This window comes from Pelophylax lessonae (genome assembly GCF_965119305.1).
Source record: "Pelophylax lessonae genome assembly, chromosome: 4".
Taxonomy (NCBI): domain Eukaryota; kingdom Metazoa; phylum Chordata; class Amphibia; order Anura; family Ranidae; genus Pelophylax; species Pelophylax lessonae.
The window spans coordinates 677293222-677319014 of record NC_138771.1 but is presented as its reverse complement, the minus strand read 5'-3'; the positions used below and the strand labels follow the sequence as shown (position 1 = coordinate 677319014).

General features: G+C 48.9%; 1 protein-coding gene across 1 annotated transcript in view; it reads left to right on the top strand.

The window, feature by feature from the left end:
- NEURL4 (neuralized E3 ubiquitin protein ligase 4) overlaps positions 1–25793 on the top strand; it is a 98596-nt gene that overhangs the window by 37184 nt on the left and 35619 nt on the right. The window contains exons 14-17 of the mRNA XM_082255884.1: positions 378–553; positions 640–768; positions 3764–3909; positions 9734–9949. Coding sequence (XP_082112010.1) covers positions 378–553; positions 640–768; positions 3764–3909; positions 9734–9949 — 667 coding nt within the window. The remainder of the gene's footprint in view (positions 1–377; positions 554–639; positions 769–3763; positions 3910–9733; positions 9950–25793) is intronic.

The window sequence follows — 25793 nt, the reverse complement described above, 5'->3', positions numbered from 1 at the left end:
TCGGGCCCCCAGAAGGTGATGGAAGGCACCATGATGGTCCCAACCCTTCCTCTGTTTTTCCGGAGGCACAACCTTCTTGGGTCCAGAGAAGGTGACGGAAGACCGCATAAAGGTCCTACCCCGTCCTCTGTTTTTTGGGAGACACAGCCTTCTTGGGCCCCCAGAATGGGATGGAAAGCACCATAATGGTCCCAACCCTTCCTCTGTTTTTTCAGCCAAATAGCCATCATGGGCCCTCAGAAGGACAACTGATGGCCCTGTGAGTGTCCCAACCCTTCCTCTGATTTTCTGGTGGCCCAGCCTTCATGGACCCCCCCCCCCCCCAGAAGGTGACTGATGGCCCTGTGAGGGTCCTAACCCTTTCTCTGATTTTCTAGTGGCACAGCCATTATGCAGGACGGGAACACTCTGAGAACCAACTATGGATGTGACCTGGATTCCCTGGGAACGGCGTCCCGTATTGGAATGATGAAGACGGCCAGGGGAGACCTTCACTATTACATTGATGGTGTAGACCAGGGCGTGGCCTGTACAGGACTTCCTTCTGGAAGAGGTGAGCTCCACCCACAATGCACTGCTGTCCCTCCCCCCCCCCCCCCCCCCCACCCACACTCATTAACCATTGGCTCTCCTTTGCAGATATCTATGCTGTGGTGGACCTGTATGGTCAGTGTGTCCAGGTGTCCCTGACTGGTGGTAGCGGTCTTATTGATAACAGCTTATCGGCCAGTCACGTGACAGATAAATCCTTCCCTACCCCTTCACCAGGTAAGTTGGCAGTACATACGGCTCCTCCCGCAGGGTGTCAGTACATACTGCTCCCCATGTGGGGTGTCTGTACATACCTGTCCTCCCGCAGGGTGTCAGTACATACTGCTCCCCATGTGGGGTGTCGGTGTATACCTGTCCTCTCGCAGGGTGTCAGTACATACTGCTCCCCATGTGGGGTGTCGGTGTATACCTGTCCTCTCGCAGGGTGTCAGTACATACTGCTCCCCATGTGGGGTGTCTGTACATACCTGTCCTCCCGCAGGGTGTCAGTACATACTGCTTCCCATGTGGGGTGTCTTTACATACCTGTCCTCCCGCAGGGTGTCAGTACATACTGCTCCCCATGTGGGGTGTCTGTACATACCTGTCCTCCCGCAGGGTGTCAGTACATACTGCTCCCCATGTGGGGTGTCGGTACATACCTGTCCTCCCGCAGGGTGTCAGTACATACTGCTCCCCATGTGGGGTGTCTGTACATACCTGTCCTCTCGCAGGGTGTCAGTACATACTGCTCCCCATGTGGGGTGTCGGTGTATACCTGTCCTCTCGCAGGGTGTCAGTACATACTGCTCCCCATGTGGGGTGTCTGTACATACCTGTCCTCTCGCAGGGTGTCAGTACATACTGCTCCCCATGTGGGGTGTCGGTGTATACCTGTCCTCTCGCAGGGTGTCAGTACATACTGCTCCCCATGTGGGGTGTCTGTACATACCTGTCCTCTCGCAGGGTGTCAGTACATACTGCTCCCCATGTGGGGTGTCGGTGTATACCTGTCCTCCCGCAGGGTGTCAGTACATACTGCTCCCCATGTGGGGTGTCGGTGTATACCTGTCCTCTCGCAGGGTGTCAGTACATACTGCTCCCCATGTGGGGTGTCGGTACATACCTGTCCTCTTGCAGGGTGTCAGTACATACTGCTCCCCATGTGGGGTGTCGGTACATACCTGTCCTCTCGCAGGGTGTCAGTACATACTGCTCCCCATGTGGGGTGTCTGTACATACCTGTCCTCCCGCAGGGTGTCAGTACATACTGCTCCCCATGTGGGGTGTCGGTACATACCTGTCCTCTCGCAGGGTGTCAGTACATACTGCTCCCCATGTGGGGTGTCGGTGTATACCTGTCCTCCCGCAGGGTGTCAGTACATACTGCTCCCCATGTGGGGTGTCGGTGTATACCTGTCCTCTCGCAGGGTGTCAGTACATACTGCTCCCCATGTGGGGTGTCTGTACATACCTGTCCTCCCGCAGGGTGTCAGTACATACTGCTCCCCATGTGGGGTGTCGGTACATACCTGTCCTCTCGCAGGGTGTCAGTACATACTGCTCCCCATGTGGGGTGTCGGTACATACCTGTCCTCCCGCAGGGTGTCAGTACATACTGCTCCCCATGTGGGGTGTCGGTGTATACCTGTCCTCCCGCAGGGTGTCAGTACATACTGCTCCCCATGTGGGGTGTCGGTACATACCTGTCCTCTCGCAGGGTGTCAGTACATACTGCTCCCCATGTGGGGTGTCGGTACATACCTGTCCTCTCGCAGGGTGTCAGTACATACTGCTCCCCATGTGGGGTGTCGGTGTATACCTGTCCTCCCGCAGGGTGTCAGTACATACTGCTCCCCATGTGGGGTGTCTGTACATACCTGTCCTCTCGCAGGGTGTCAGTACATACTGCTCCCCATGTGGGGTGTCGGTGTATACCTGTCCTCTCGCAGGGTGTCAGTACATACTGCTCCCCATGTGGGGTGTCGGTACATACCTGTCCTCCCGCAGGGTGTCAGTACATACTGCTCCCCATGTGGGGTGTCGGTACATACCTGTCCTCCCGCAGGGTGTCAGTACATACTGCTCCCCATGTGGGGTGTCGGTACATACCTGTCCTCCCGCAGGGTGTCAGTACATACTGCTCTCCATGTGGGGTGTCTGTACATACCTGTCCTCTCGCAAGGTGTCAGTACATACTGCTCTCCATGTGGGGTGTCGGTGTATACCTGTCCTCTCGCAGGGTGTCAGTACATACTGCTCTCCATGTGGGGTGTCTGTACATACCTGTCCTCTCGCAAGGTGTCAGTACATACTGCTCTCCATGTGGGGTGTCAGTACATACTGCTCTCCATGTGGGGTGTCGGTGTATACCTGTCCTCTCGCAAGGTGTCAGTACATACTGCTCCCCATGTGGGGTGTCTGTACATACCTGTCCTCCCGCAGGGTGTCAGTACATACTGCTCTCCATGTGGGGTGTCTGTACATACCTGTCCTCTCGCAAGGTGTCAGTACATACTGCTTCCCATGTGGGGTGTCTGTACATACCTGTCCTCCCGCAGGGTGTCAGTACATACTGCTCCCCATGCGGGATGTCGGTGTATAAAAGAAAGAAAGAAAAAGGAGGCGCAAACACCTAGTGCATTACCTGTGGTACTGTGTAAAATGTTTTAATAAAATGCTGAATGCATACTCACAAACATGAAGATTGAAATCGTATTGCAAATTCCCATCACACGTATGTTGAAACATGTCCTGGGAACTGCGACAGCTAACGCGTTTCGGGAGTCAAGCTCCCTTGTTCCAGCTCTGAAGAAGGGAGCTTGACTCCCGAAACGCATTAGCTGTCGCAGTTTCCAGGACATGTTTCAACATACGTGTGATGGGAATTTGCAATACGATTTCAATCTTCATGTTTGTGAGTATGCATTCAGCATTTTATTAAAACATTTTACACAGTACCACAGGTAATGCACTAGGTGTTTGCGCCTCCTTTTTCTTTCTTTTTATGCACCCGTTTTGGAGTTCCCTGCCTGAGGAGAGCAGCACGCCAGTCTTCCTCTTTGAAGTGAGCGCTTGGCTGAAATATTTGTTTAGGATGTCGGTGTATACCTGTCCTCCGGCAGGGTGTCAGTATGAGGATGGGTGTGGGGGAGGGGATGGAATGAAGGGAAAATGTTACTTCTCCGCCCCATCTGAATCTTTAATATAAAGTGTCTGTGTGCCCTGGCAGTGCCCAGCGTGTCGCACCGGTTCCATGCTGTATGCGGGAAGAACGTGACGGTGTTATGTGATGGGAGTCGGGCGGAGAGATGTGTCGGATATGGTGATGGGATCGTCTTCAGCAATCATGAACTCCTCCCTGGTGAGGTGTTTGAGGTGAGAGGAGGAGAGACAGTAGGGATGTGATGGACCCATAAGCTTCCCTTGCTCAGTAACCGAACGATCCAAGATCCCATAGCTCACCCAGTCACTTGTCAGGACACAGCGTAAGGTGGCGCAAAACATTAGCTGTTTATTGAAACACAGGCACAAAGAGATATACACTCTGGGACAATCCCCTCTTCTTTACCTAATGACACAGGGTGGAGTAAATGTACGTACAGTAACATGAGACCGGTACATTCAACCTTTCCAGTAATTCAATCAGTATCCGGGACACGAAGACAGCCTTATCAGAAGGAAGGACCATTGGAGAAATCCCCCCTCTAGCAACTATTAGCTGACAGTGATATAATTAACATGAGCTAATTAACTATGACTTAAACCAGCCTAGATGACCAGACTATTTGGCACCTACAACCCTGCATACAAAGTACTGTACAATACACATCATTATAAGTATACACACATAAATGAGAAGACAGAAACCATAGGGGATCCAATAACCAATGGGACGAAGACACTTAGGAGGCACACTATGGAAGAGACCTACCTACAATAAACACATTATGGCAGGAGATCCCAGTGGTTTTAGCTGATTACATTAACATCTACAGTCATTGCTGATTTGAGGCCTAGAGTTCTCCAAATATGTATATGGATCCTCTAGTTCCCAGAGTCTGTGTTTTTGGGAGACATGGACTTGAATCCAAACCACTCCAAAGGTCCCCAGGCACAAACCTCCGAAAGAGTAGTGTTTTCTTAAAAGCCAGGGCCCATAGTAGGCAAGAGGCCACCCTGCTGTCCCCTCCAAAAGCCCCTGTCCTGGCTTGGTCTGTCACAATTCTCCCCCATCTGAAGTCCACGAACAAAGTCCCAGACCTCTACCCAGTCTGGACATGCGTTAGTTGGGCAGAGTGAATTCACATAGTCGTTCTGCATGATTTCTATTCTTGGTTTCAGGGAATAGTTGTCATCAGTAGGTGTGGGACAGAGGTTGTGGAATCTGTCTGGCTGCCAGTGCTTCAGCTGGGTGGTCTTTACCGTTCTGGGGCGTTGTCTACAGCTGGGGAGAGGAGACCTCTGCTCCATCTCCCTTACCCTTATCTTACTGCTGGGATGACAATTCTGTGATACGGTCTCCCAGGTGCACGGATCCTTGCTGGGGAGAGGAGACCGCTGCTCCATCTCGCTTATCTTACTGCTGGGGAGAGGAGACCGCTGCTCCATCTCCCTTACCCTTATCTTACTGCTGGGGAGAGGAGACCGCTGCTCCATCTCCCTTACCCTTATCTTACTGCTGGGGAGAGGAGACCGCTGCTCCATCTCCCTTACCCTTATCTTACTGCTGGAGAGAGGAGACTGCTGCTCCATCTCCCTTACCCTTATCTTACTGCTGGGATGACAATTCTGTGATACGGTCTACCAGGTGCACGGATCCTTGCTGGGGAGAGGAGACTGCTGCTCCATCTCCCTTACCCTTATCTTACTGCTGGGGAGAGGAGACCGCTGCTCCATCTCCCTTACCCTTATCTTACTGCTGGGGAGAGGAGACCGCTGCTCCATCTCCCTTACCCTTATCTTACTGCTGGAGAGAGGAGACTGCGGCTCCATCTCCCTTACCCTTATCTTACTGCTGGGATGACAATTCTGTGATACGGTCTCCCAGGTGCACGGATCCTTGCTGGGGAGAGGAGACCGCTGCTCCATCTCCCCTATCTTACTGCTGGGGAGAGGAGACTGCTGCTCCATCTCCCTTACCCTTATCTTACTGCTGGGGAGAGGAGACCGCTGCTCCATCTCCCTTACCCTTATCTTACTGCTGGAGAGAGGAGACTGCTGCTCCATCTCCCTTACCCTTATCTTACTGCTGGGATGACAATTCTGTGATACGGTCTACCAGGTGCACGGATCCTTGCTGGGGAGAGGAGACTGCTGCTCCATCTCCCTTACCCTTATCTTACTGCTGGGGAGAGGAGACCGCTGCTCCATCTCCCTTACCCTTATCTTACTGCTGGGGAGAGGAGACCGCTGCTCCATCTCCCTTACCCTTATCTTACTGCTGGGTAGAGGAGACCGCTGCTCCATCTCCCTTACCCTTATCTTACTGCTGGGGAGAGGAGACCGCTGCTCCATCTCCCTTACCCTTATCTTACTGCTGGGGAGAGGAGACCGCTGCTCCATCTCCCTTACCCTTATCTTACTGCTGGGTAGAGGAGACCGCTGCTCCATCTCCCTTACCCTTATCTTACTGCTGGGACGACAATTCTGTGATACGGTCTCCCAGGTGCACGGATCCTTGCTGGGGAGAGGAGACTGCTGCTCCATCTCCCTTACCCTTATCTTACTGCTGGGGAGAGGAGACCTCTGCTCCATCTCCCTTACCCTTATCTTATCTTAGCTGGGAAGACAATTCTGTGATACGGTCTCCCAGGTGCACGGATCCTTGCTGGGGAGGGGAGACAGTTTCCTCTGCTTCATCTGACTATTGGGGAGGGAGGACAGCTTCTGCCAATCACAGAGTAGTTGATTTTCTGCTGGGGAGTGACCACCAGCTTTTCACCCTGGGCCTCCAGAACTTGTGTGGGGTGGAGGTCTTGGACCCTCTGTCCGGTTGCCAGCGCTAAAGCTGGAGAAGTTTGTTGTAACTCCACAGATGCTACTGTTAGGAAATCCCATGTCCCTGTCAGTGGTGTGGGAGAAAGGCCGGCTGCCTCATCTCTTAGGAAGGCTAAAGCTGCTATTGGTGCTGGGCAGAGCTCAATGATGTTCTGCTCTGATGCCAGCTGTTCTGCTTAGAAGTAAACTGAAAAGTTGGTGGCCTTGCACAAATCCTCCAGGGCCACAGATTGTCCGCAGAGCTATGCCTTGATGGCAGCCATTCTTCTGGAGGCTCACCTGGTTGTTGCTCCTCAGCAGAAAAGTCTATTAAATTCCCAGTCTCTGGAACTGGTGTGTGGGGATAGAGGTTCACCATCTCCTGTCCGTGGAACCCAAAAAATATTACCGGTGCTTGACGGAAGCTAGCAGAGCGCTGCCCTGTTGTCAGCACTTCAGTTGGAATCTCAGTAAATGTTATATCCTTCAATGAAAAGTCAATTAAAACCCTGCTTTCTGGGATCTGTGGCTGGGGAGTGAGGACAGCTTCCTTTTCACCCGAGCCCTTGTACTGCAGCTGTGGAGATGAGCCGACTGCTCCATCTCCCGTACCCTTATCCGGCTGTTGGACAGATACATTCCTTCATCCAAGTTCGTCCCCTGCAGAAACAGGATCATCAAGATGAGTCAAACCTTGCTGCATCAGCCATAAGGCCTCCGCATCTAGAGGTGGAGGTGAGCAAAGCACACTGTTACTCTGGCCCATTGCTGACACTTTAGTTGGGAATTCAGGACTATCGGCTGGTACTTCTGCATAGTCCCAGGCAAAGGGAGCCCTGCCCGCTGCTGAGTAGAGTCTATAAGCTGTCCAGACTCCAGCTCTTATTCCTGAATGGCCAAAAACTCCATATGTTCCTGTGCCCAGAGCACTTCCGAGATGTTCAGCTTCTGTTCTCTGTAATCCATGATTTCCTCCAAACGCCACTCCAGATCGCTCCCTAAGTCAGGATCCTCTGACGGCTTCCCGTAAAACAGCCCCAGACCACAATAGCCAAAGCCTTCCATCGGGCTGTCCATGGGCACACTTAAGCTACATACCAGTGGAGGGCTCTTTAGCTCTCATCCACCCGCATCTCTGCCTGGACCAGCCTGCCTAACTCAGCTGTCCACTCCTTGTGCGGGTGCTCCCCCAATAACAGCATTTGCACTTCCTTCTGCGACCAGTACCTTTCCTGGATGAAGGGGAGAATTTTTACCTGGTGGCGCTGCTCATGGGCTAGCGCTTCCTTCCAGAGTTGCCGGCGGACAGGGTCATACCATCTCAGCAGGACTTGCTCGGACGCTGGTCCCCTGTGCTATATCTGCCTCTTTCGCAGCCTCCTTTCAAATTCCTCTTCCATGGCGGCTGGTATCTGTAACTCTTCTCTTCTGCTATCCGGTCCTTTGGGTTCTGGTGGTGGGTTGGATGTGTTCACAGCAAGGAAGCACTATCCCACTGCTTGCTACCAATGTGACGGGCCCCGATAGTCACGAGGAGTATGTCCATGGTATGAGGTTCCCTTGCTCGGTAACAACGATCCAAGATCCTGTAGCTCACCCAGTCACATGTCGGGACACAGCATTGGGTGGCGTAAAACATTAGCTGTTTATTAAAACACAGGCACAAAGAGATACACACTCTGGGAGAATCCCCTCTTCTTTGCATAATGACACAGGGCGGGGTAAACTGTACATCCAGTAACATGAGACCGGTACATTCAACCTTTCCAACAAATAATTTAATCAGTAACTGGGCTCGTAGACAGCTTTATCAGCAGAAAGGACCATTGGAGAAATTCTCCCTCTAGCAACTAATATCTGACAGTGTTATAATTAATATAAGCTAATTACATAGTCGCTTAAACCAGCCTAGGTGTCTGTCCGTCTCCTACAACCCTGAATACAAAGTACTGTACAATTCACATTATTACAAGTATAAACACATAAGAAGACCGACAGAAACAATAGGGGATCCAATTAACTATGGGAGGAAAACCCTTAGGAGGCACACTATGGGAGAGACCTACTTACAATAAACACACAGCAGGCGACCCCAGCGGTTTGAGCTGATTACATTAAGATAATATGTATATTGAACCTCCAGTTCCAATAGTCTGTGTGTTTTGGGGAGATATTGACTTGAATCCAAACAAGAGCACTCCATGGGTCCCCCAGGCACACACCTCCCAAATAAGTAGTGTTCCCTTAAAAGCCAGGGCCCATAGTTCGTAAGCAAGAGGCCACCCAGAAGTCCCCTCCAAAAGCCCCTGCCCTCGCTGGGTCTGTCACAGGGGGGAAAAGGGGGATGAGGATGATTAATAGAGAGAAGAGGGAGACGGAGAAGAGGGGGATAAGAATGGGAGAGACAGAGAAGAGGGGGATGAGAATGGGTGATAGAGAGAGAGAAGGGAGACGGCGATGAGGATGGGTCATATAGAAAGGAGACGGGTAAGAGGTGGATGAGGATGGGTCAAAGAGAGAGGAGGGGGATGAGGATGGGTGATAGAGAAGGGAGGCAGGGATGAGGATGGGTCATATAGAGAGGAGGGAGACAGGGAAGAGGGAAATGAGGATGGGTGATAGAGAGAGGAGAGTCAATGGGGGGAAGAGGAGGGTGAGGATGGGTAATAGAGGAGGGAGACAGGGAAGGAGTGCAGAGAAAAGAGGGCACAAAAGGGAGAGTCTGGTAGGAGGAGAGAGGGGAGAGCCTGGTAGGAGGAGAGAAGGGAGAGCCTGGTAGGAGGAGAGAAGGGAGAGCCTGGTAGGAGGAGAGAAGGGAGGGCCTGGTAGGGGGAGAGAAGGGAGGGCCTGGTAGGAGGAGAGAAGGGAGAGCCTGGTAGGAGGAGAGAAGGGAGAGCCTGGTAGGAGGAGAGAAGGGAGGGCCTGGTAGGGGGAGAGAAGGGAGGGCCTGGTAGGAGGAGAGAAGGGAGAGCCTGGTAGGAGGAGAGAAGGGAGAGTTGTGTAGATGGCGAGAAGGGAGAGTTGTGTAGATGGCAAGAAGTCAGGGGTGGGGGGGTGGAGAGAAGGGGGAGTCAGGTAGATGGTGGGAAGTCAGGGATGGGTGAGGGGAGAAAAGGGAGGAGGAGTGGCCAGGTAGATGGGAAGATGGGGGCAGAGAAAAGAGGGGAGGTAGGTGACATTTAGTTTCTCCTTCTTGTTATATTGTCTTGTCTCTCTCTTTTAGGTGAAAGTGGAAAGACTTGATCCGCGCTGGTCAGGATCCTGCTCCATCGGAGTCTCCTCCATCCCTCCTCATGATGCCCCCTTCCTGGGTGGTGGGCTACCAGCAAGGGCTCTTGATCTTCGCTCACGGGTTACGTGGCTGGTCTCCGGCTCTGAGGTCATGAGGAACGGACAGCGGCTAAGAGACAACTATTGCAGCAGCCTGGAGAGGATCCGGGTATGGTGGAAAATGGGGAGGTTTGTTGGGCTGCAGATGGATGGATGACAGTATTGGAATACAAAGAGAAGGTTGTAAGGATGGTGGCAGGATATGAAGGAGAATCTGGGGATGGTGGATGTATATGAAGGTATGAAGGAGAGGTTGGGGATGGTGGTTGGATATGAAGGAGAGGCTGATGATGGTGGTTGGATATGAAGGAGAATTTGGGGATGGTGGTTGGATATGAAGGAGAGGCTGGGGATGTTGGATATGATGGAAAGGTTGGGGATGGTGGTTGTATATGGAGAAGCTAGGGATGATGCTTGGAAAAGAAAGGAGAAGCTGGGGATGGTGGTTGGATTTGAAGGAGAGGTTGTGGATTGTGGCTGGATATGAAGGGGAGGTTGGGGATGGTAGATGGATATGAAGGAGAGGCCATAGATGGTGGTTGGATTTGAAGGAGAAACTGGAGATGGTGGTTGGATGTGAAGGAGAGATTAGGGATGGTGGTTGGATATGAAGGAGAGTCTGGGGTTAGTGGTTGGATATGAAGGAGAGGCTGGGGGTGGTGGTTGGATATGAAGGAGAGGCTGGGGTTAGTGGTTGGATATGAAGGAGAGGCTGGGGATGGTGGATGGATATGAAGGAGAAGCTGGGGATGGTGGTTGGATTTGAAGAAGAGGCTGGGGATGGTGGATGGATATGAAGGAGAGGCCATAGATGGTGGTTGGATTTGAAGGAGAAACTGGAGATGGTGGTTGGATGTGAAGGAGAGATTAGGGATGGTGGTTGGATATGAAGGAGAGTCTGGGGTTGGTGGTTGGATATGAAGGAGAGGCTGGGGGGGGGGGGTGGTGGTTGGATATGAAGGAGAGGCTGGGGTTAGTGGTTGGATATGAAGGAGAGGCTGGGGATGGTGGATGGATATGATGGAGAGGCTGGGGGTGGTGGTTGGATTTGAAGGAGAAACTGGAGATGGTGGTTGGATGTGAAGGAGAGATTAGGGATGGTGGTTGGATATGAAGGAGAGGCTGGGGTTAGTGGTTGGATATGAAGGAGAGGCTGGGGGTGGTGGTTGGATATGAAGGAGAGGCTGGGGGTGGTGGTTGGATATGAAGAAGAGGCTGGGGGTGGTGGTTGGATATGAAGGAGAGGCTAGGTTGGTGGTTGGATATGAAGGAGAGGCTGGGGATGGTGGTTGGATATGAAGGAGAGGCTGGGGATTGTGGTTGGATATGAAAGAGAGTCTGGGGATAGTGGATGGACATGAAGGAGAGGTTGGGGATGGTGGATGGATATGAAGGAGAGGCCATAGATGGTGGTTGGATTTGAAGGAGAAACGAGATGGTGGTTGGATGTGAAGGAGAGATTAGGGATGGTGGTTGGATATGAAGGAGAGTCTGGGGTTGGTGGTTGGATATGAAGGAGAGGCTGGGGGGGGGGGGGGGGGTGGTGGTTGGATATGAAGGAGAGGCTGGGGTTAGTGGTTGGATATGAAGGAGAGGCTGGGGATGGTGGATGGATATGAAGGAGAGGCTGGGGGTGGTGGTTGGATTTGAAGGAGAAACTGGAGATGGTGGTTGGATGTGAAGGAGAGATTAGGGATGGTGGTTGGATATGAAGGAGAGGCTGGGGTTAGTGGTTGGATATGAAGGAGAGGCTGGGGGTGGTGGTTGGATATGAAGAAGAGGCTGGGGGTGGTGGTTGGATATGAAGAAGAGGCTGGGGGTGGTGGTTGGATATGAAGGAGAGGCTGGGGGTGGTGGTTGGATATGAAGGAGAGGCTGGGGATTGTGGTTGGATATGAAAGAGAGTCTGGGGATAGTGGATGGACATGAAGGAGAGGTTGGGGATGGTGGATAGATATGGAGGAGAAGCTGGGGGTGGTGGTTGGATACGAAGGGGAAGCTGGGGAGTCCAGGATTTTTCTTCTAACTCCAATCATGCATTCCCAAGAGCCTCCCATGTGAGAGGAATGAAATGGGTGGAATTCCCATTTACACTACTTGTCATTCAAGAAGGTCTTTCAAGAAGTTCACTATCTTCTCTACTCCTGTAAAATTGGTCCCAGTCAGATCTAAGTAATCTTACAGGTCCTTGCACAGAAACAAACCTCCTGAAGGCATTCTTTAAGGATACGAGGGTGTAAGCGTTGTATCTGGAGTTGTTCTAATGCTTTTAGAGGCTCTTTCCAGGATTGTTGTTTCTCCTTGGGTAGGGGGGGGGGGGGGGAATCCCAGTCTGAGCTTCCAGAAGTTAGTTGTCTCAGCAATATCTTAACCTGAATGGTGAGAGGTGCTATGAAACCCAATGGATCATAAATGCCATTCACTGCAGACAGAACTCCTCACTTTGTGAAGGGCTTGCCACAGGCCGATGCTTGAAATGTGAATGTGTCTTACCTAACATTCCAAAGCAATCCAAGGCTGCGTTGCGTAATGGAAAGGTCAGATCCTAGTTTGAATTTCTTCACACTGACAGCATAGTCATCAGAAGGAAAGGCTCTCATGACCTTGTCGTGTTGGAGATGATTTTGTGAAGTCTGAGGTTTGGACTGGCAAGCATGTTCTGGGTTCTAGTGAGAAGCTCAATAGCTTCTTCTTCCGTAGGCAGAGATTTGAGTCCGTCGTCTACATAGAAATTCCTTTTGACGAACTGTCGTGCCTCAGATCCAAATTTTTTTTCACCCTCTTGACCTGTTTTCCTCAGTCCATAAATTGCTACTGCAGGAGAAGGAAAACGTGTACCATCATCCAGGGGTCTATGACTTCATCAATGACATCATTATTGCGGTACCAACGGAACCTGAGGAAGTCTCTGTAGTCTTCACGGACGATGAAACAGTGGAACATTTGCTGAATGTTGGCCATAACAGAAATTGGCTCATCTGAAGCGAAGTAAAACTCCTATAAGATTGTTGTTCAGATTAGGCCCAGTGAGAAGATGGTCATTGAGGAAGACGCCTTCATGACGAGCACTTCAGTCGAAGACCACCCTAATCTGATCAGGCTTGGGAGGATGGTAGACACCAAAGCATGGTAGGTACCAACATTCTTCTCCTTCCTTAAGAGGAGGTGCAGGGTCAGCATCATCTCTCTCAAACACCTTCTGCATAAAGTCCACGAAGTGCTTTTTCATCTCAGGCTTCCGATTCAAACTGCGCTTTAAAGAAGAAAACCGTGATTCTGCATGTCCTCTGTTGTCTGGTAGTTTCTTTCTTGGAGTACGAGATGGTAGAGGTGATACCCAACTGTTGGAATCATCTTTGTAGAACTCAACTCATGGTTTTCAAGAATTCTTTGTCTTCCATGATAGCTGCCAACTCATTGTCTTTAGTGGTTACCTCCAACACTGTGATGCCGATGTTGTCATTACAGAAATTAAGAGCTTTCCTATTGTCTTCCTTTTTCAAGCAGTCTTTCTTTCACATTATGTTGATGGGGTCGTTGTGCAGAACAAGTAGTTCATCCGTTAGACAGGACACGTGTTTTAAAGGAAGAGACTGAGTAAGACCCTCTGCCTTTGTCTCGGCAGACATTGCCTATGATGACCCAGCCTAGATCCAGGCACTCAGCATATGGTGCATCATGTAGACTGTTGATTTGATGACGAACTTTGTTTACCCTTAAGATGTCTCAGCCGAATAACAGCAGGATATCTGCACTTTTGTCAAGGGCTGGTATTTGGTCGGCTATGTCCTTCCAAGTGAGGATGGTGAAAGGCAGCTTCAGGAGTAGGGATCTTCTCTTTGTTGCTTGGCATCTGGTTGCACTCAGTGATCGTGGGCAAGGATATTTCCAAGTTTACATTCAGAGGAGCAACTACAAGACCACTGGCTCTCCTACCTGGGACTTCTGTAGTGCCGGCACAAGTGCTTAGGGTATAAGGTAGAGGATCTCCTGGTATGTTCAGAAAACTGTGTTCTTACAAGAGATCTGTTACTCCAATCATCCAGACTAGTATACAGTCTTATGGCCCTTTCAGGTTGACCTTTTGGGGTATACACGAACCAAGCATATCTTTGCACAGGATTCGTCACATAGTCCTTCTTCACAGACTTCTGTACATGTAGAGAACACTGAGGTGGAAGCTGCTGTTTGATCTGTGTGCTCCCCTCCTTGCTTTCCCTCAGGAAGATTGTTTGTGAACGTAGTAGAGTTGTCCGGATAATGTTGAAGATCTTGGACGTGGTCACCACTGTCACACTCTACATCTGTGATAGCTTTACAGTCCTTTGCAAAGTGTTCTGTGGAGGCACAGCATTTGTAGCAAGCCCCAATTTTCTTCAAAAGTTCCTTACGTTCTTGTAGGGTTTTCTTTCTGAAGCCGATACATTTCTTAAGTGGATGTGGTTTAACCACTTGCCGACCGCCCACAATATATTTACTGCGGCAGTCAGCCCCTCATAGGCAAAGCGACATAGTACTATGTCGCTTGCCCAGGAGCCTGTAGGAGGCGAGCGCACACCGCCGGAGGCGCGCTCACGCCCTCGCTTGTTCACGGCCATCCCCATGTGAGTGAACGGTGGCTCCGATGTCCGCCGGTCACTCGCGATCTCCCGCTGGAGAGGGAGAAATGCAGGCGGCTGATGTAAACAAAGCCGTCTGTCATTCTCCCTGATGTAACTGCAGAGATCATACGATCCTGCTATGTAGGATCCTATGTCTCTGTGGTTACATCAAAAGCCACGCCCCCTGACAGTTAGAATCACGCCCCTTAGGACACACTTAACCCCTTGATCATTAATAAAGTTAACCCCTTCCCTGCCAGTGTCATTTTTACATTAAAAATGCATATGTATAGCACTGATTACTATAGTAATGTCACTGGTACCCCTAAAGTGTCAAAAATGTCAGTCAGGGGTCCGATCTGTCCGCCGCAATGTCGCAGTCTGCCAAAAAAAAATTGCAGCCATTACTCGTTAAAAAAAAACAATAAAGACGACATAAATCTTTCCATTAGTTAGTAAACGCAATAACTTTTGCACAAACCAATCAAAATACACTTTTCTCTAGCGCTCATTGACAGACGTAGTCCTCGGTGATACACCACCTTCGGGTTATGTTTGCCTCCACAGGAGCAGGACTAGACAGGAAATTAAAAAGCTCTGGCCACACCCTAGGGGCAGTCCCAGAGGGTATATCCTCTCTCTCTCTGCCACAGCAAATCAGTTATTTTCTGTCTAGTTAGGAGTAAGGACCTAGACACCTTGCTGGGATCTTAGGTCCTGGCAAGAATTTTTTCTTAAAGGATTTTTTAGACAGCTTTTTTTCTCCAGTGTTCCTGTGAGATCTTCAAGCAAGAAAGCTGAACTGGGCGACGGGCTGGATGTTGAGATCCGGTGGTCACCCCAGTTCAGCCTACGAGCGCGTGCAGGCCATAGCTCCGCGCTGGGTCGGCCGCGACAAAGTCCCATTAAAGGACTGTCCACGCGAGTTAAACGTCTCGCTGAAACGCCAAAGACCATGAGTCACGGCGTCCGTATCGGTCGACAGCCCTCCCGCCCCGGTGGAGAGGGGTACTGTCAGGAGTTGGTGCCCGCCTGGTTCCGGTATGGTGAGTAGTATGTTCCCCCTTTTCCCCTGACGGGTCTTGTGGTGAACGCGGGCCCCTCTCTGTATGGTAAGATAGAGTCCCTCTCTATCCTATAACATGACACAGATCCTCCTACTTTGAGTGTGATTTTATGTGCAAAAAGCCAGGAGGCTTGGTTTGGGAGCTAACAATCTAATTGTATACATGTTAAAAAGATGTAATCTGTGGCATTCTGGGAATCTTACGGTGTTAAGAATAAGCTACCTACCAGTCAGAAGCCACGGACATGTAGACTGCCTTCCTAATCAGATCTCCAGCTATTAGCAGGCCTCCCGAATGGCCATGCGGTCCGCCAGGGCCGGTACCGCCAACCACGCCATATCCCCATGCAGAGAGAGTGTTGTGTGCCCTGCAGCACACCGCTATTCAGTACAGGCCGCCGCCATTTTTTTTTGCTGGATCGCACGAGCCGCCATTTTGGCGTAGCCTCGTGTCTCCAGCATGGGGGCGGCCATGTTTGAGGTGATCCAAACACCTCGTGGAGCTTGGGGGAGGCGCCGGAAGGCATGCAGAGGGGCGGAGCCGCCTCCTTTCTTCCTGGGCAGCCAGCCAAAAGACTTCCTGTTTGTCAAGACAGCGCTGTAACCTGTTGCAGTTAAACTCTGAGCATCAAGTGGTGAGCCTGGGGGTCTATCTCTCTCTCTCTCTCGATCGATAGGGATCCCTAGCAGGTAACACTAAGGGGCTTTTGTGGCGCTGGGGGTCTGGAAAAAAAAAAAAAAAAAAAGTTTTTTATTTTTGAATTATATTATCCAGGAAGTGACTGGAATTATCATGGACCCTGCCACACATATTCCCCCACCTGTTTCCCTCGAGGGGGCCACGGGACCCGCCGGTGCACAGAGTATAGAGTCATTTACAGCAATTTTGGAGTCTATGGTGGCTCGGGTGGAGGCGGCCTGTCAGGGACGGGGGTCAAGGAAGCGACCCCCGCCTACCCCTATACTATCTGACACCTCTGACTCTGATTCAGAGATGGTCACTGCAGTTGCAGGTTCCTCTGCAAGGGCTGTTATCCCAGGTAAAGCCCCCTCAGACAGTGAGGAGGACGTTTCTTCTCCTGCTATTATTCAGGAAGAAGCATTGGTGGACGCACTAGTTGTGGCAGTGCAGGAAACCTTAAAACTTGAGGCTTTACCGGCAGAGGCAACTGAAACAGAGATTCCCTTTGGTACTAATAAGCCCATCAAAACGGTGAAGGTTTTTCCTGTACCTAAATGTTTCGGTAATCAGATTAAAGGAGAATGGGAGCATTCTAAACGTACCTTTACTATTTCCAAGCGTATTGCTAGACGCTATCCGTTTGAGGAATCCATCATTAAGAAATGGACGGTACCACCAGTGGTGGATCCACCTATTTCCAGGCTGAATAAAGCCACGGTTATCCCAGTGGAGGACACTTCGTCCTTTAAGGATCCGGTGGATCGAAAGATGGAAGCAGAGTCCCGCACCATCTTCTCTCTGATAGGGTCAGCATTTAGACCAGTAATTGTTATTGGTCTAGTTTCCCAGACACTTACGGAATGGGCGAAAATGGTACGCCAAGATCTTAGGGGAAAAGATATTCCGCAGGAGACATCTGATTTGATGGAACAGATCATACAAGGGCTACAGTTTATCTGTGACGCAGCCTTGGACACTACTCCCTTATTAGGGCATGCATCTAAGTCAGCGGTGATCCTCAGACGTGTGCTGTGGTTAAAATGCTGGTCAGCTGACCTAGGTTCCAAAAAGACCTTGACTAATCTCCCTTTTCAGGGGAATCGTCTATTTGGGGCCAACCTAGATGAAATCATTAAGGATGCCACTGGGGGCAAGAGCACTTTTTTGCCACAGGCTGCTAAAGCTAAGGGACCTCGCAACAAGCGAGGACCTTTCTTTACCGCCCATAAAGGGCGCCCGGCTGGTACTAGCGGGAAAGGCAAGACTCCTCCAGGAGGGTTCAAGAAGGGCTGGTCGGACAAGCAAAGGACCAACCCAGCCAAACCCGAAGCAAAGGAGTACACAGCCTGAAGGTGCGCCCCCACCCGGTTTCAGGGTGGGGGGACGTTTTCACCGGTATTCAGGACATTAGATCGAGCATCAACCACTACTACCGGTGCGATTCTTCCCTTCCAACATTTAAGTACTACAGGAAGCGGTAGTTACCGTTCCCTGAATAGATCTTTTCCTTTACCTTTTCCTAAGATTAGTCCCGATACCTCACAGGAATCGGATCTGGTTGACCAGATAGGCCAAGTAGCCTCTAGTCGGGTGACTTCGGTCCCTGAGGTTCAACCAGAAAAGATCACCTTTCCTGATAACTATCAGGTATCTGATAAATGTGTGGGAACAGAAAACGACCAGACTTTCTCGGATGGTCGGGGCCAGATACCTCTAGGGACGCCTGGTTCAGATTCTATCAGCGCCAGTGGTCCTAGAAATTCTAGGCTGGCCTCCTCAAGCCGGCCTGGCCGACTTGGACATGTTAGTCGTAGACGTTCCGTGGGAACTTCGTCTCAGGGAGTGTCTGTGGTCTCAAGGACCAATTTACCATCATGCTTTACAGTCGCTGGGTTTAATGGCCTGGCCATTGAGACCCAAGTACTGATGGACAGAGGTTTGTCTACTTCAGTCATTCCTACCCTTATTAAAGCAAGGAAAGCGACTTCCAGCAAATTCTATTATCACACATGGAAGACTTATATTGCGTGGTGCGAATCTTTAGGATTTCCTCCACGTACCTATTCGGTGACTCGAATATTGGCCTTTTTGCAACAAGGGGTTGAGCAGAAGCTAGCCTTGAGCACCATCAAGGGTCAAGTTTCAGCATTAGCAATCTTCTTTCAGAAGCCTTTAGCTACCAAATCCTTGGTGCGGAATTTCATCCAGGGGGTGCGGCACCTGGCTCCTCCAGTCCGCGCGCCCTTACCGCCCTGGGATCTTAATTTGGTTTTGTCGGTTCTACAGAAACCTCCCTTTGAAAACATCAGGGAGATTCCCTTGCTTACTTTATCCCAGAAGGTGGCCTTCTTGGTGGCTATCACTTCTGCTCGCAGGGTGTCAGAACTGGCTGCATTATCATGCCAGTCCCCATACCTAGTGATTCATAGGGATAAGGTAGTACTTCATCCTAAGCCATCTTTTCTTCCTAAGGTGGTTTCAGATTTTCATCTGAATGAAGATATTGTACTACCTTCCTTGTGTCCTCAGCCCAAGCATCATCGGGAACATGCGTTGCATTCCTTAGATGTGGTTCGGGCAATCAGGGTATACCTGAAAGCTACGGAATCTTTCCGTAAGACGGATTCACTTTTTGTGATCACGGATGGCCCCAGAAAGGGTTTGCCTGCATCTGCCGCGACCATTGCCAAATGGATTAGACAAACGGTGGTACAGGCTTATTCTATTAAGGGTCAGAGTCCTCCGTTCCCTGTTAGGGCGCACTCCACTCGAGCGCTCAGTACTTCCTGGGCCTTTCGCCATCAGGCGTCAGTGGTCCAGGTATGTAAGGCGGCCACCTGGTCGTCGGTACATACCTTTACAAAATTCTATAAAATTGATGTGACGGCATCGGCGGATGCCTCATCTGGCCGCAAGGTTTTGCAGGCCGCAATTTGAGGAGACCGGTGGTCTACCTCGAGGGTTTTTTTCTGTTTGAAAAAAAAAAAAAAAAAAAGAAAAATTTTTTTTTTTTCTCTCTTTTGTTGAGTCTCATCATTAAGGATGAGCATTGTGAACTTCTAGTTGGCACCGGTTGGGCCTTCTAGATTGGGATTTGATTTCATTTTCCCACCCCTCAGTTGTGATACTGCTCTGGGACGTCCCGAAGGTGGTGTATCACCGAGGACTACGTCTGTCAATGAGCGCTAGAGAAAAATGGATTTTTGTAAAATCTTACCGTAAAATCCTTTTCTCTTAGCTCATTGACAGACGTAGTCCCCGCCCCTCTGTTTTTTGAGTTGGGTTAAAATCTCTAAAGACTGCTTTTTCACATAACTGATTTGCTGAGGCAGAGAGAGAGAGGATATACCCTCTGGGACTGCCCCTAGGGTGTGGCCAGAGCTTTTTAATTTCCTGTCTAGTCCTGCTCCTGTGGAGGCAAACATAACCCGAAGGTGGTGTATCACCGAGGACTACGTCTGTCAATGAGCTAAGAGAAAAGGATTTTACGGTAAGATTTTACAAAAATCCATTTATTGCGATTTTCTTTTTTTTTTTACCAAAAATATGTAGCAGAAAACAAATTGGCCTAAAATGTTACATTTTGATTTTACATTTTTTTTTTGGGGGGGGGGGGGATTTCATATTAAAAAAAATTGTGAAAAATATATTATTTTTTTCAAAATTTACGCTTTTTTTTTGTTTATAGCGCAAAAAATAAAAATCGCACAGGTGATCAAATACCGCCAAAAGAAAGCTCTGTTTGTGGGAAAAAAGGACGTCAATTTAATTTGGGTACAGCGTTGCACGACTGCGCAATTGTCCATTAAAATCACGCAGTGCAGAATCGCAAAATAGGGCCTGGTCTGAGCAGCCAAATCCTCCAGGGCTGAAGTGGTTAATATGTATCAGACATTGGCGATTTGGGTTCTCAGTTTTCTTGTTTTGTTCAGTCTTTTCAAGAACTGTTGCAGGTGCAGGTAGAACATTGGTCCCTTTCACTGACACTGGACCTCTATGGTCTCTATGTCTATGTGTGTCATAGGTGTGTTCATATGTCTTGGAGTGGGTGAACTGAGAGGGTTGCAGTCACCATAGGACTAACTTGGGTCATTCTTAGTTTCTGCAATTCTTTTGATGAACTCGCAGAAGTATGAAAAAGGAGAAAAGGCAACTTGATGTTTTTCCTTATACTTTGATCCAAGCGCTGCCCATTTTTCTTGAATGCCATATGGTAGCTTGAGAACAATAGGGTTGATGCCACGAGGGGTGTCAAGGTAACTGAGACCAAGTAAATCGATGTCAGCCCTAGCAAGTTGAAGCTCTAATAGAACATTGCTGAGTTCTTGAAACTTTAGATTGTCTCTAGAAGAAATCTTTGGGAAGCTTTGCAACCTTTTGATTAAGGCATCTTCAATGGTCTCCGGGCTGCCAAAGATACGTTAAGTCTGTCCCAAGCAGCATTAAGGCCTGCAACAGGGTTGTCAAAATGAACTGCTTTGAGCCTCTTGATGCGTTCAGTAGACTGGGGACCTCGCCATCTGATGAGCAGATCTAATTCCTCTGTGGCATTGAGGTCCAGGTCACTCATTGTGGCTTTAAAAGTGGATTTCCAGCCTCTGTAATTTTCAGACTTGCCATCAAACTTGGTGAGGCCTGTCTCTGCAGAGCAAACTGTGACATGTCCATGTTTTTGGACTTTGGGTGAATGACTAAGTGGAACAGAGTAAGTTGTGATGGCTAGTGCATTGACGGTGAGTGACTTGGGAACATATGTTGGTGCTAAGGCTTTCAATGCTGGAACTGGCCTAAAGTTCATTGACATGTTGGTTTGTAGCTGTGGAATATTGCACTTGCTAGGAGGTTCTTGGTTAATGCCAAAGTAAGGTGGACAGTCTATTACTTGTATACCTGTGTCTGCTGATTGCTGGTGATGCTGCAGTCCGATGTACTGGAAGATATAAAGGCAGATATGTTTGAGGTGCAGTGGGTGCAGAGAAGAGACTTTGATTAAGTGCTTTGGCTGCTGTGACAGTTGATGTTCTGGAGAGGTATGTGAAGAATCTGAGGCATCAGATACAACTGAGTGCCTGCAACTGTTGTCTTTCACTTTCACTAGCGGCTTGTTCTAAGACCCTAAACCTTGTCATGGCTGTGGCATGCTCACATTGTTTTTCCAAAACTTCCATTTCTGCTTTCTGGCATGCAGCTTCAGCTTCCTCCTCTTCTTTCTGGCATGCAGCTTCAGCTTCCTCCTCTTATTTCTGGCATGCAGCTTCAGCTTCCTTCTCTTATTTCTGGCATGCAGCTTCAGCTTCCTTCTCTTCTTTCTGGCATGCAGCTTCAGCTTCCTTCTCTTCTTTCTGGCATGCGGCTTCAGCTTCCTCCTCTTCTTTCTGGCGTGCGGCTTCAGCTTCCTCCTCTTCTTTCTGGCGTGCGGCTTCAGCTTCCTTCTCTTCTTTCTGGCGTGCGGCTTCAGCTTCCTTCTCTTCTTTCTGGCATGCAGCTTCAGCTTCCTTCTCTTCTTTCTGGCGTGCAGCTTCATCTTCCTTCTCTTCTTTCTGGCATTCAGCTTCCTTCTCTTCTTTCTGGCGTGCAGCTTCAGCTTCCTTCTCTTCTTTCTGGCGTGCAGCTTCAGCTTCCTTCTCTTCTTTCTGGCATTCAGCTTCCTTCTTTCTGGCGTGCAGCTTCAGCTTCCTCCTCTGCTTTCTGGCATGCAGCTTCAGCTTCCTCCTCTGCTTTCTGGCGTGCAGCTTCAGCTTCCTCCTCTGCTTTCTGGCATGCAGCTTCAGCTTCCTCCTCTGCTTTCTGGCGTGCAGCTTCAGCTTCCTCCTCTGCTTTCTGGCATGCGGCTTCCAGTGTTAATTTCGTCGACTAAAACCGACTAAAACATTTTAGTCGACTAAATGAACACAATTTTAGTCGACTAAAATACGACTAAAACTAAAAGAATTCAGATGACTAAAATACGACTAAAACTAAAATGGCATTTTAGTCTTAAGACTATAACTAAAACTAAATTGAAATTTGCTGCCAAAATTAACACTGGTGTAGTGCTGTGCTAGTGCATACTCAAAGCTTAATACCATAAATAATAACATATTCGATTTTTCACTCCAGGACCAGCAGTAGTATATAATGAGTTTGGAAATTGTAGAGAAATGCTTAAATAATGCATTACAAATTACAATTGAACTACACCCATTCGATTATAGATGACTAAAATGAGTTTTAGTCAACTAAAATGAAGGATGTTTTAGTCGACTAAAATGTACTGGAGTTTTAGTCGACTAAATACGACTAAAACTAAAACACTTGCAGAAGACTAAAATGGGACTAAAACTAAAATGCCATTTTAGTCCTAAGACTAAAACTAAATTGAAATTTGCTGCCAAAATTAACACTGGCGGCTTCAGCTTCCTCCTCTGCTTTCTGGTGTGCAGCTTCAGCTTCCTCCTCTTCTTTCTTTTGGGTGAAATCTGGGTGAAATTTTAGAAGCTTCAGCATCTGCACAGGATTTTATGAGTTGCTGAGTGTAGAAGATCTTGATTGTAGGGATTTGGAAGATCTTGTGGAGCGTCTAGTAGATGCAGAGTGATGAGATCTGGAATCATTGAGCTGTTATTCTCACTTCTGCCTTTGTCTTTGTTTGCACCACTAAATTATCTCTTTCAAGATTGAGCTCCTCAAATCCCTTTAATTCTTCCAATGATCCTTGAGTGTTGTACCGCTTTAAGAGATCAGTATATATAACACACAGTCATTGATAACTCTCATATGTAACAGTCAATTGATTGATAGCGCCCTCTAGTTGTAATGGCTCATGAGATTGTTGGGAGAGAGCAGACATGCATTTACCAGTATTAGACCATAAATCATTGATATTAGACAGCAGTTCTTCCTTGTCAGCTTTAAGATTCTCTTGCACTTCCCAGGTTGGTTTTTTTAAGCGTTTTTCTCTTTTGTTTGGTTCGGGGTTTAATTCCTGATCTGGAAGGAGTTCTGATTCTGGTTGTGTATTCGTTTCCTCAGATTGTATATTGCTTTGCTGAAACATTGTGCTAACAAGGAAAGGGTAATTGTTCTTCCAGAAGCAGAGAAATGTATGAATTGCTGTGTCTGAGCTCAGGTTGTAGAAAGGTTTACTTTGATTTTCTTATAAGATTTCACAGAGGAAAAGCGTGTGCTAATGCATACAGAGGCAGTGTATAATCTGTGTGTATGGCACGGTTGTATGAACATTCTCAGCAGTAATCTTGTCCTGACACTGATGGGTGCTATGCTGAGATTTGCTTGCAGGCACATACAGGATTTTGTAGTAATGGCTGCACTGTCTGTTAGCTGCTATTTCCATTGTCCATATAATATCTCACTGTGTATCCAGAGCTAGCAAGGATCCTATGGGAGACATTTCACTGATCTTTCTAATGATCTTTTGACTGTTCTGCCTCTCCAATCTAAGCATTAAAAGTGTGATCTCTGTAACCTAGTTGTGATGAGATAGCGATAACCCACAATCTTAGCTGTATTAGCAGACAGTGATTCGATCCAGACAACACCTTGAAGATCTTGTGAAGTTGAATGCATAAACTATGAGGATCTTACAACAATGAACATTGGATAGGTCAAAAGATCGTAAAGTGATCCACTCCATGAGACATGAGGCTGAGATGCATTTCTGGGAAAAATGAACAAAGGGGTGGAGCTATCTATACAGGATAAACTGAGCTAAGGGGAGGGGGGAACCAGGGGCAGGAGAATACATATAACATTTAAAGGCATATCACAAAGCATGTGAAACATGACAATGGTGGTTGGACATAAAAGAGAAGTTAAAGATGGTGGTTGGCTATGAAGGAGAAGCCAGGGATGGTGGATGGATATGAAGATGAGGCTGGGGATGGTGGTTGGGCATGAAAGAGAAGCTGGGAGATGGTGGTTATTGTGTCCATAACCCTTCCTTTGTCCTCCATGTCTTCATTGTGTCCATGACTCCTCCTGTGCCCTCCATGTCTTCATTGTGTCCATGACCCTTCCTGTGTCCTCCATGACTTCATTGTGTCCATGACTCTTCCTGTGTCCTCCATGTCTTCATTGTGTCCATGACTCCTCCTGTGCCCTCCATGTCTTCATTGTGTCCATGACCCTTCCTGTGTCCTCCATGTCTTCATTGTGTCCATGACTCTTCCTGTGTCCTCCATGTCTTCATTGTGTCCATGACTCCTCCTGTGCCCTCCATGTCTTTATCGTGTCCATGACCCTTCCTGTGTCCTCCATGTCTTCATTGTGTCCATGACTCTTCCTGTGTCCTCCATGTCTTCATTGTGTCCATGACCCTTCCTGTGTCCTCCATATCTTCATTGTGTCCATGACTCCTCCTGTGTCCTCCATGTTATCATTGTGTCCATGACTCCTCCTGTGTCCTCCATGTCTTCATTGTGTCCATAACCCTTCCTTTGTCCTCCATGTCTTCATTGTGTCCATGACCCTTCCTGTGTCCTCCATGTTATCATTGTGTCCATGACTCTTCCTGTGTCCTCCATGTCTTCATTGTGTCCATGACCCTTCCTGTGTCCACCATGTCTTCATTGTGTCCATGACCCTTCCTGTGTCCTCCATGTCTTCATTGTCTTCATAACCCTTCCTTTGTCCTCCATGTCTTCATTGTGTCCATGACCCTTCCTGTGTCCTCCATGTTATCATTGTGTCCATGACTCTTCCTGTGTCCTCCATGTCTTCATTGTGTCCATGACCCTTCCTGTGTCCTCCATGTCTTCATTGTGTCCATGACTCCTCCTGTGTCCTCCATGTCTTCATTGTGTCCATGACCCTTCCTGTGCCCTCCATGTCTTCATTGTGTCCATGACTCTTCCTGTGTCCTCCATGTCTTCATTGTGTCCATGACTCTTCCTGTGCCCTCCATGTCTTCATTGTGTCCATGACACTTCCTGTGTCCTCCATGTCTTCATTGTGTCCATGACCCTTCCTGTGTCCTCCATGTCTTCATTGTGCCCATGACCTTTCCTGTGTCCTCCATGTTATCATTGTGTCCATGACTCCTCCTGTGTCCTCCCATGTCTTCATTGTCTTCATGACCCTTCCTGTGTCCTCCATGTCTTCATTGTGTCCATGACTCCTCCTGTGTCCTCCATGTCTTCATTGTCTTCATGACCCTTCCTGTGTCCTCCATGTCTTCATTGTGTCCATGACCCTTCCTGTGTCCTCCATGTCTTCATTGTGTCCATGACCCTTCCTGTGTCCTCCATGTCTTCATTGTGTCCATAACCCTTCCTTTGTCCTCCATGTCTTCATTGTGTCCATGACTCCTCCTGTGCCCTCCATGTCTTCATTGTGTCCATGACTCCTCCTGTGTCCTCCATGTCTTCATTGTGTCCATGACCCTTCCTGTGTCCTCCATGTCTTCATTGTGTCCATGACCCTTCCTGTGTCCTCCATGTCTTCATTGTGTCCATGACTCCTCCTGTGCCCTCCATGTTATCATTGTGTCCATGACCCTTCCTGTGTCCTCCATGTCTTCATTGTGTCCATGACCCTTCCTGTGTCCTCCATGTCTTCATTGTGTCCATGACCCTTCCTGTGTCCTCCATGTCTTCATTGTGTCCAT